The 11,718-nt window shown below is 42.5% G+C and overlaps 1 protein-coding gene across 1 annotated transcript in view; it reads right to left on the reverse strand.

The window, feature by feature from the left end:
- Positions 1–5,654, reverse strand: part of drosha (drosha ribonuclease III) — a 115,677-nt gene extending 110,023 nt beyond the window's left edge. The window contains exons 1-5 of the mRNA XM_069667781.1: positions 5,517–5,654; positions 3,533–4,379; positions 3,381–3,449; positions 2,943–3,243; positions 1,145–1,286 (exon numbers count right to left, since the gene is read on the reverse strand). Of these exons, the coding sequence (XP_069523882.1) occupies positions 1,145–1,286; positions 2,943–3,243; positions 3,381–3,449; positions 3,533–4,377 (1,357 nt within the window). The 5' untranslated portion in view covers positions 4,378–4,379; positions 5,517–5,654. The remainder of the gene's footprint in view (positions 1–1,144; positions 1,287–2,942; positions 3,244–3,380; positions 3,450–3,532; positions 4,380–5,516) is intronic.
- Positions 5,655–11,718: the final 6,064 nt, after the last annotated feature.

An 11,718-nucleotide genomic window follows, 5' to 3' on the forward strand; every position in this document is an offset into this window, starting at 1 on the left:
CAAAAAGGTCTTTAATCATTAGGGCTGAAGACTGAGACACAATGCAGTCGAGTGGCTGAGCTCCCCGGCTCGCTGTGCCCTCACAGAGAATTATACAACATCAAGACTCCAGCTGTCAAAATGCTTTCAAACTGTGCGCGCTCACTCTGAATCTGCTGCTCTCGTAGAGGAGTAATTAGCCTCAAAATGACGATGATAGAGCAGAGTTTCAGACGTGTCACCTGGTTTGGATTTACTTAATGTTTCTTTAGGGAAACAAACAAACAAAGACTATTTTTTTGCCTTTATTTACAGGACAGCTGAAGAGAGGCAGGAAATGCGGGGAGCAGAGAGTCGGGGACGACATGCACCAAACGATCGGCAGGCTGAGAGTCGCACCTGCGATCAGCACGCAGAGGACTGCAGCCTCTGCACACGGGGCGCCCGCTGCACCAACCCAGCACCGCCACACAAACAAATGTTTATCACTATGTCGGAGTCACTGTTTAAATACTCTAGTTAATTAAATTTCCTACTTTACAATAAACCGGAGACTTAAATGCATCTTTAAGCTGCACAATTCTTCTTGTGTTTTCTTTCCTTCTGTCACACTTTAACCAAAAAGAAACCTCACACTAAATAAGGATTATGACGACCCCTCAGCTCAATGGTTTGTGGACTCCAAGCAAAGCAAAGTCTTTAATTCTTATCATCTTTTAACTGTAAGTACTCGATTGTGAAGTCGGCGCCCGGAGCAACATATTTAGCAAATTAGATCTCCTTGAGCGAGGTTGGTGTTATTGCAGAGCTGAAAGAGACAATCAGGCTGACAGCCGTGCAGATAACATCATAAACACTGAACTTAATCTCTGCCTCAGTCTAACGCACGGCTGAGGAGACGGCACGTTTTTATGCATATCAATTACAAAAGATTATCAACAGATGTATGAACTGTTTACACATTGTTGTTCAGTTGTTACAACTAACATGCTTACAAGAGAAATTTAGGGAAATTAACAACAGATTACTTTACAAGGATCCGACCCTACAGCTGTGATTTGCATTCACTTTTCTCAATAAATGACCAAAATGATGCTACAGCCCTTTCATCATATGAAAGTTGTTCCTGTGTAATTTAGCTTGCTGGTTCTGCAGGACTACTCACCTGGGTCCTCATCCAGCTTGGTCTTGGGCGGGTCCCATTTCGGGCGAGCAGCCTTGGCTCTGTCCTGCCTCCTCACCAGCTCTTCCTCAAACCGCTCGTACAGGTCGCGCAGCTTGCTGGTGCCCACCACAGTCGAGTCTCCCTGAACACATGAAAGTAAAATACATGACAATCCAGTAAAAATCAAGTGTTCATGTGCTACAAGACATATCAGGGACAACATCAGCAGTCATCTCCATGGCTGGGCCTGTCTGCTTTTAAACTGCAGTGTACCAAAGACAGGCTGAACAACACGTTTTCAGATTGGCAGGTTTGAGACGTCACAAACCTAAGGAGCCAATCCCGTTAATGGACGAGGTCACACTATGCATATCATTAGTGCAACCTATGGCGACCACTTCGGCGATGCGTGAGCCAGCTGTAACTGTCATTGTATTTTTTGCAAACTCACTACTGACTGCTAACGTTAACGTTACTACTAATTTCTACATTTCAAGCTAGCTAAGTTTCAACAAGTTGCCACTAAATGACGGCAGAGACGTGTTTTGTTTTCACGACGAAGGGGCGGTTGGAAATGTGCATAGTGGGCGGGGACTAGTGAGGGAGAAGGAGGAGATGCCTTAAGAGGATTTTTACAAGGTAATTAAAAACATATCAGACACAGTTTATTATTTCAAGCAGAGCATAAAACAGTCTTAAAACATGACTGGAGCTGCTCTTTAAACTGTGACTTCGCTCTCACAGCAGAAAAGTTAAAGAGTGCTAAGCCTGTTCATGGAGGAGCAAAGAAATAAAGTTTAACGTCATCTCGACATCTATCGTCTCTTTGTTCTTAGAGAATTTGTGGCAGAGAAGTGGCTGATGACAGCGTGAGGCAAGCGTTCAGAGCCCGCAGGGAAAGGTCAGAGTTTTAAAGAAGAGAAAGGAGTGGGCACAAACCAAAAGAACCAAAGACGTCAGGAGGGAATTTCAGAGGGAGAGTGGTGATTTGGGCAACTGAGGCATCTCTTAAAGGGCCAGTTCGCTGATTTTCAACCTCAGTCCTGTCATGCTATTATGAGGAGCTAATGCCATTATGGTAGAAAAAAAAAATTGGCTCTGTGCCTTTGGAGGACGCTATCTGCTTCTCCAATGGGCCCTGGGAAACCTCCACCAGAGGACGTAAAACGTGTCATCTGGCGGAGGCCAGGGAGCCCACTAAACTACACTTCCTCTATCTAGGACGCCCGCCTATGATGTCATGTCTCGTTTAAAATCATCAGGTTTGAAATGTTGACTGCAGACCTGAAGATATTTGAGACGATCCACCGGTATATTCTCGTCGTAATTCCGATTCCGCTCTGAGCCGTTGCCTGCAGCTAAACGATAGTATTTTGCTCCAGCGTCTCTCGCTGGGCCGTTCCTTTCAGAGGGACGTGCGCAATGCATGCTGGGTGTTGTAGGAATGTAGAATGGGCGAAACCATGAGCTGTTTGTACAACTTTCTCCACAGCTATGGCGCCAACTTCAAATATTATTGCTTCTATCGATTACAGAGGACACCAGCTGTGACTGACAGCGGCTTTGTCCCGGAGCGAACTGCTCCTTTAAAGGCTTGCTACTGAATGAAAGGCAAAAGTTATCCAGCATTATAGAGAAGTAATTTTCTAATTCTACCAAAAACAAACTGACAGGGACATTTCAAGGACTTTGGACTCTGAAACTCTTGCAAAGGGGTGCTTAGAGTATGATAACCTTCAGAAACAATTAGCTACTGCACATAGGGTAGTCATAATACAGACAAAAGTGCAGACAGTACCACTTGGTCCATGGGGTCATTGGAGTAGTAGTTCTCAGCATGTGTGCAGCGGATCCACGCAGGTTTCAGCAGCTCTTCTTCCTCCTTCTCTTCCTCCGTCTTCTCTTTCTCTTTCTCCCTCTCTCTGTCTCGGTCTCGCTCCCTCTCCCTCTCTCGCTCTCTGTCGGTGGAGGCCTCCTCGGAGTCTCTGCTCCTGACGGAGGTGTAGCTGCGATCCCTGCTCAGGCCGGAGGAGCTCTCTGACCTTCTGTCCCTGTCCTCCTCCCAGCGGCCGCGTTTCCTGTCTCTGCTTGAGGAGCGACTGCAAAAGACAGAAGATCAGACCGAAATGGAAGTCATGAAAGCTTGTTATCATATATATTTATCATAAAAGGACAAAGTTGAGGTTGCATGAGGACTAATAACTAAATTAAGACAAACAATGGACATCACGTGTACCTTCGAGGCCTCTTTCTGTGCCTGTCGGGCGACTGGGATCTCCGGCTCTCTCTGTGACGATACCTCTCCCTGTAAACAAGCACACACATTTTAATAAGATCAATAAATTCCCAACTTGATTTCACACAGAGGAGTTGCTGTTTATTACGTACCTGCTTCTTTCTCTGCTCCTGTGTCTGGGGGGAGTCCGGCCTCGGTCGTACTCAGACCTGTAGCGTCCCCCCTCCGGCCTGCCGCGCCTGTCCGGACTCCTCCCGCGGTCTTTCCTCTCCCCAGGGAACTCCATTTTATGCTTTTCACCATGCCCGCTGTAGCTATAGCCCTTCTGCCTGTGGTCGTCATGACGATAGCCTCTCTCTGGAGACCTGCGGTTGTCCATGGTTTTCTCATACTTGTACTGCCCCCCGTGCCTGAAGCTGTGGTCTGGTTTGAAAGTGTTGGGGCTCTGAGTGTAGCCCGGATTGAAGGGCGGTGGAGGGAAAGGAGGGTGAGGAGGGTGGGGGTAGTTCATGGAGTATGGAGGGTGGTAGCTCATAGATTGAGAAGCAATCGGCGGGGGCATGGCAGGGTGTGATAATGGTGGTGGGGGCATCATGTATTGGTGGTAGGCATTCTGAGCAGACACCTGGGACCCTGGGGTGGGACCACCTGTGGAGCTGGGGAGGGGAGGGGGCGGAAAGTTGGGCGGAGGTTCAGGGAAACCATGCCGCACAGGGGGCTTGGGGAAAGGTGGGCGCACGGGGCACTGGTTAAGAGAACTGGGAGGCTGGGAGGGTGCTGGTGGAGGGTACTGCATGAAGTCAGAGTGTGAGGGCATGTATCCACTGTTGCCATGGTAGCTGGAAGTAGGAGGAGTCTGAGGATCGTAGTGGTACTGGGAAACAGGAGGCTGAGGAGGAGGCGGCCTCAGGTTTGTGGGGCGGTAGTTTTGAGGGGAGCCGTGCTGGCCTGGAGGCATTCCTCCTCTGGGACTGCCCCGATCATGATGGAAAGACATGACTGCAGACAAGAGAAGATAACAAGTTACAAATGAATTAAACACACCTGAATGTATAGCACCTTTTAAAACACACAGTGACAAAGTGCTTTATATACAAGAGAGAGTGCACATGTAAAATCCTGCACAGAAAGAATTTATGGAAACGCTAACCTAAAGTTAACTAAAACGCTAACTAGTTTTTAGCAGCCGTTAAAAACTGACCACAGATTCAGCAGACCCAATGTTCTGGGTTAGACTGTTGCAGAGTTTAGAGGCTGCCACTGCAAATGCATGATCACCTCTGGATTTCAAGTGTGATCGAGGAACTGATTAAAGGCCCTGATCAGAAGGTCGGAGAGGGCGGCCGCCTGAATAAGGGCTCAATAGTCCTGCTATGTATACAGTTTTGAAATTGATTCTGATCTTTACTGGAAGCCAATGGAGGGAGGCAAGAATTGGAGTGATATAAGACTGACGACCAGCACTTAATAACAACTATGAACCCTGACTTATGTGAACCGCCAGCAACACAAATGACCTGAAACATTGTAAAGGATTACTTTACTTACTGTCAAAAATAATAGGATTTTGGTGTTCGATGATTAATTTGTGTGACTAAGTATTTGTGAACAATGTAGTTGTGGACAAAAGAAGACATTTGAGAACGTCATCTTGAGCTTTGGGAAACATTTTTCACAATTATTTGACGGAACAAACTAACTGATTAGTCCAAAGAATGAAGTACAGTGAACATAACAGTGAGTTACAACCCTTCTTCTAATGCCTCTCCATATGTTAATGAATTATTGCATAGTAAATTTTTGTAATTGAGCAAAACAAAATAACTTGCTACTGTTATAATTCATTAGTTAATCGTTTACTTGTAGCTGAAGCAGAAACGTTACACCTGCACTGACGTGAGCATCATTAGCTAAGCGTAGTTAGCTACAACGGTCATTCTTCTTAACAAAGGGGATAAACCATTTGAAAGTAACTGACTAAATATTACCCTTAGGAAGAAAGTACTCACCCTGGATCGTTGTTACAACCTCTTAACTTTAAGCTAACAGCAACAGCTAGATAAAGCTTCAATCGCTAACATTTTAGCAAGCCATCCTGCTAGCACATAGTGACAGAAAATACGTGAAATAAAATACCTTAAGTGAATAAGATGCACTCGCAGCAGCGTATCATTCCGTCTTCACCACTTGGTCAAGCAAATACAAATACACCACCGACTTAGCTGTCTTAAACAGGGCTAATTATATGAAGCTATGTAATACAAACAGTGATGATTTGGGTGTCACGCTTTCCGAGTGTCCGTGTTTCCAGCCGGAACGGTTAGAGAGAGGAACCACGATTGACCAATCACGTTCAACGATGAGGCCGCTGACCAATGAAATAACAGAGTAGTTTTGAAGGTTCCTAGCCGGGCTGGAGCACCGCTTTACGGCGAATAAAGACCACTTTCTGTTCCACTTAATGTTTTATTCTAATGTAGGTCAATGTTATTCGAGACTTTAAAAACTGATGATACTGCGTGATATGTATCTGCATTTTTTTCTTCATCTATTTTGCAACTATTCACAATTATCCTCAATAAAGCACAACAATGCACCGTATGTCGTTAAAAGTCATCAAAATGGATCTTTCATTTAACATTCTCTTGACTGAGAATTGCTTGACTGTTTTACACGTTGATATCAGTTCATACAGGTCGAGGCTTTAATCTCTCAAGGCTTATTTCCTTCTTACATGTTTCCTCGGTATTTTCCAGATGGATAATGGTGGAGATCTTCCCTGTCTTCCTTCAAAACATAATTCTACTATACTAATGGCAAAAAAAATCGTTTCTGAAATTCTTAAAGATGTTAGTCCATTTTTATTTCTTTGAAAACCAATAAAGGATAATGTTGGACATACCTTTATTTGAAGTGTAATTCTTATATGTTAGTATTTGATCGTAGTCCTTCAGCTGTGTACATGTGTTTTCAAACTTGTCTTGCTATGTCTTATTACCGTTTACTTAAATGATAAATAGATTTTGTAAAAGTAAAAATACAAGCCAAAAGTTGTTTCTGTGTACTTGTACCATCTCTCCACCAGAGAGCAGCAGAGGCTACTTTTTGGAATCGCAATACCTCTGTCGACATTGCCATGGAAACACATTACACATAATTTTCAGAATGAATGAGCCAGGGACAACACCACTGATGTAACACAGTACATTCACGTCTTTAGGCTCATCTCCGTTATTGTGTTGTTGAAGAACCAGGGGAATGTTTTGGCCTCTGTCCAGGATACTTGCGGCAAACTATTAGACTTTTTCTCTGTATTGATCTGACCCTGTCTCTGGAGATGTTGGTCTAAATACACGGCTCACAGCCCCGTCGTTAACCTCGGGGTGTTGAGGCATTGACATGCCCCCTGTTGTGATATTACGCACTGCCTGCACATCCCTGCTGGATAAATCAATGTGGAGGAGAGAGGTCAAAGTGCACACGCCCACACAGTTTGCTCAGAGAAAACACCTACAATCTGTTCCTATTACTAATCACCTTCTTGGGAGATTCTGTGCCGCAAGACTGGACTGTTAGTCAGAGCATTAATTGTACTTTGTGGCCAAAAGTATACGGACACTCCTGCATATTGAGACTCTGTTACAGGGAATTTTAAAAGTGTGCTTTCTTAATTATAATTCATTAACAGCTTACATAACAGCCTTCTATTTGAAAGTGTCAATACTCTTTACAAAAAGCCAGCTCCATAAAGAAGTGGTTTTCAGAGAACACTGACCTCAGACAAATTGGGGTTAATTGAAACTCTGACTAAGACTGCAACTAATTTACACAAATTTTGTAGTAGAATTAATTCTGTGGGCTACACTGTCGAAAAAGGCTGAAATCTTAATTTCCTAAAGCCCGAAGAGACTTTTTAAAATGCTTGTTCTGCTGATGCCCAATCTAAATCACAAAGACCTTCAGTTAAACCTCATTAATGAAAAATCAGAATGTAAAAAATTAAGGAGCTGGAGGTAGTTTTTTTTGCATTTGTGCTGAGAACTCATCAATTATCTCAACACTTGCAGATTTATTCCCGTTTTGAGTAACTCTAAGACTTGGATCCTTATCGCCCAGCATCAGTGTAGGAATCCCTGCAGGCAGGGAATCCAACATCTCAAAGATTGTGTGAAACCAGAAGAGTGGAGGCGGTTTGTGCCCATCATGAATTTGCAATAACATGTTCAACAATACTTTGTGCTGTATAATGTACTGCTCTCGGCATCCACAGAGAAATAGAGGCCAGAACTTTTCTCCCAAGACTGGTGGAATTAGAGGGGCATCACTACTAATGTAATGTAAGATCATGTTTTATTACTTAATCCTTTGTTTAAACGGGGAGTCTCTCTGAGATCAGGATCTATTTTTTAAAAAGACCTGGACACATAAAATGAACATACACACTTTATGGAGATGCACAGAGAAAATATGCAGACACACATGATACAAGAACAGCATTTTGAGTGTAAATCATGTACGATGCGTCTCCATCTGCTCTCACTGTATAAAATTTAAACCCCAATAGCCCCCATAACGGGGGCTGCCACCTTGCACTGGTGATGTCGTTCGGAGACGGAGCTGCACAGTAGAGATCTTTGATTTTATAGTTTGACTCATGTCCCATCTGTTAACATGGAGGAGGCGGGCTTTATGAGCTATACTGCAGCCAGTCAGCAGGGGGCGATAGGTAGGGTTTGGCTTCACTTGTCGTGTCATGTCATTCATATTTATATACAGTCATTGGTGTAAAACATAAGAAGAGTCAAATGAGAGAATGAATGTAACTGTTTTGGCATGAGTAAAGGTGTCCGCTTACTAAAATTGTACCCCTTTGAAAACGTCTGTACCTTAGACATATTACTGTACAATGAACCATATTTTAAGATGGATTCTTCCTCTAAGTCATCAGTCGTCACAGGTGAGTTAACCAATCTGTATGCTGCAGTCCGCAGACAAGCCCCCGACAGTTTAAACACATGCTGTTTGTCTCCAGCCAGAGCATTTCTCATGACTCACTGTCTGCTGTGTGCTTTCCAACGTGACATTTTTCAGTCATCCCCAAGTATTGAACAGAAATAATCACAGATATCAATTCCATTCGTGGCATGGCAGAGGTAAGAAACACAGAATTCCTTTTTATAAAAAGAACACGTTTTTATCCGGCTCTTGATTTTCAGTTGGTATGTCCGATGGTCAGCAGAACGGCATTACGATTCACTTCATGTCGCCTCCAGCAACATTAATATTCTGTGCCTTCACGCTGGTTACGCCCTCTCTCCCCTGAAATAAATAAAAAGATAAAAGAAGGGCGATTTTCTTCCTCACCAGGCGTCCCCGGCATCTGACACGTGTTTTAAAGAAAATACGGAGTGAATGGCAGACTTTAGGTCTTTGTCTGACTCTCAAACATTACTGAAGAAATACCTGGAAGTAAATCGCTGTGTGAAATGATCAAACATCACATTATGTAACAGCATCCTGAAAGTCAAACACAAGTGATTACGTAGGAAGAAAAATCCAAACAATAACTAGAGAGAGTTGACCTTGAATTTGAAGCGACAAATTCAGCAACGAGTGAGTGCAGGAGACTCGCTGCATTTTCCTCTTGAGCTGACAAATACACATCACACCTTTCAATCCTGAAAGAACAGGGGAAAAAAACAGGATTTGTTTCAAATGAAAAGACAAAGAAGAAAATGGTATGATTTGTTGTTTGAATGATACAATGGGAAAGGCTGAGCCAGTGAATATTAACAAGGAACAGGTTCGTCCAGGAATATTTGTCAGTGAAATCAGGTGATAAACAACTCAGCATGGCCTCTGTCAACAAAAGAAGTAATTTCACAACTGCAAGACTTTTATAAACTCAAACCTGCCAATCTGAAAACGTGTTGTTCAGCCTGTCTTTGGTACACTGCAGTTTAAAAGCAGACAGGCCCAGCCATGGAGATGACTGCTGCTGTTGTCCCTGATATGTCTTTTAGCACATGAAGAACACCACATTGAGATGTTTACGAGGTTAAACACTGGAATTTCACTGGAGGGGGTCTTTAATATAATCCATAGTGTTTTAGACAGTTAGGAAATATAAACCTGGAAGAAATGTTAAAGGACAGTTAGGGGAAGGTTATATGTTAAGCTAAGTGAATTTTAACTACTACACCACTACTGGTGAGTCATTTATTCAAGGATGTCAATAATGAAGTGCTTCTCTGAAGTGTTTAGTCATCTTTCACATTACCCTCATCATTGAAGTGAATGAGAGCAAGGCCAGATATGCGGCTCTAGTCCTCGCTTCCTCTGCCCACCAAGAGTCTGTGTATTCATTCTTTCTAATGTACACGATGTTTGTGGTAATTTGTCCGAGCTTTCATGCCCATGTTCCCTCGATGTTAATGTACAGAGAGAGACACTATTTCTCCCCCCACACACTCCCACACAGAAATAAACAGGACTATTCAGGCGAGGTGAAAAACTAAAATGTTTAATGTGTTTTTCAGGCAGTGCATCTTTCTGTTGGGCTTTTTAATAAAACCGATTACATAAGACAGAGAGCGATGCTCCTAGAACAGATCCTTTTACAGCAGCCGCTGGACATTTTGGGGAATAAGATAAGAGTTTTCTTGCTGAGAGTTATGAAGATTGATATCAGTGTACAGTAAATACAAAACTAGCTAGCAGCTGGTAGCTGGTAGCTGGTTAGGCTAGTTTAACGTTGCTTCTATTATTCTAAAAGCTAGCCTGGCTAACACAATTGTCCTTGTAGCAGCCCTTACATTCAAATTGAACAAAGCTGAGGTATAAACGAGTTATTAAGTTGTATGGTTAGATGGATTTTGTTAGCTTCTGACTAGCTTGCTGTTTCTTCTTATCCGAAAAGCTAGAGCAGCTCTGTCCAGAGGTAACACAATCAAACTTTTAAAAGTCAAGTATTAAAATGTTATCTGGCCAAAGCTTAAGTGTAAACACAAAAAGTAGAGCAGTCGGGTAGGTTTTGTTAGCTTCTGACTAGCTAGCTGTTTCACTTTAGCCTCTTATGCTAAAGCTAGCCTGGCTCTTTCCAAAGGTAACACAATTCAACTTTTAAGGATCCCTAAAAGTAAATTATTATAATAATTAGTAGTATCATTAAACAGCTGAAATAAAAAACAAAAGTAGAGTAGTTTGGTGTTTTGTTTTAGCTTCTTACTAGCTAGCTGTTTCACAGTTTCTAGCCTCTTATCCTAAAAGCTAGCCTGATTCTGCCCGCAATGCACCTCTTAGCACCCCTAAAAAACAAACAGTGGTCTATGAAATGGATTTCGTTAACTTCGGACAAGCTAGCTGTTTCACGGTGCCGAGCTGCTTATCCTTAAAACTAGCCTGGCTCTGTCCAAAGGTCCACCTTTAGCACCCCTAAAAGTCAGTTGAAATATTTCAACTGTACAAAACTGAAGTGATAAAGCTGATCTGATTTTGGGGACGTTAGCTGACTCTTTCCGAAGGTAACATGCCTACAAAAGGTAGCCTGCGGTAACAGAACTAAGGACCCCTGAAACATTTTATCTCTACAAAGTTGAAGTAAAAAAACAAAAACCCGGTCAGGTCAGGTGGATTTTGTTAGCTACTGGCTAGCTGTTTCACCGTTTCTAGCCTCTTAACCTAAAAGCTAGCCTAGCTTTGTCAAGAGGTTACACAATTCACCTTTTAGCATCCTTACAGGTCAATTATTAACAAAGCTTAAGTGTAAATAAATAAATAAAAAAGTAGTGTAGTGTAGTAAGTTATGGATTTTGTTAGCTTCTGACTAGCTAGCTGTTTCAGTATTTCAAGCTTTTGTCCTAAGCTAGCCCGTCCCTGTATTAACGTGACACCATCAAACTTTTAGCACCCCTAAAAGTCAGTCAGGTTTTTTTCTGTACAAAGCTTAAATACAAATGACATCATTTTTAGCCTCATATCCTAAAAACTAGCCCGGCTCTGTCCAAGGGTAACACAACCTTTAAGGACTTGTTAAAGTAAATTATTAGCGATTTATCAGTAAAAAACTGAAGACAAAATAGTACTTAACCATTTTTTAACAAGTACAAAATATCCAGGATATAATTTGCCTCGTCTTTGCCACTAAAAGTACTAAAAGTACTGATAATTGGTATGGGTGCAAACAACTGAGAACAGGGTTGAAATTAGAATTTGACTCAAGGAAATTACGTTTAATGATGTGTTAGGTTGATCTAAATAACCTAATCAGAGACATGCTCCCCCTGCTAATTCAGCCTGCTTAATAGAGCATTACTGGGTAGATATTATTTGAAATGTC

The sequence above is a fragment of the Semicossyphus pulcher genome, unplaced genomic scaffold, assembly GCF_022749685.1.
Source record: "Semicossyphus pulcher isolate SPU_LCO1_2020_fin unplaced genomic scaffold, fSemPul1.0.p SCAF_18, whole genome shotgun sequence".
NCBI classification, from domain to species: domain Eukaryota; kingdom Metazoa; phylum Chordata; class Actinopteri; order Labriformes; family Labridae; genus Semicossyphus; species Semicossyphus pulcher.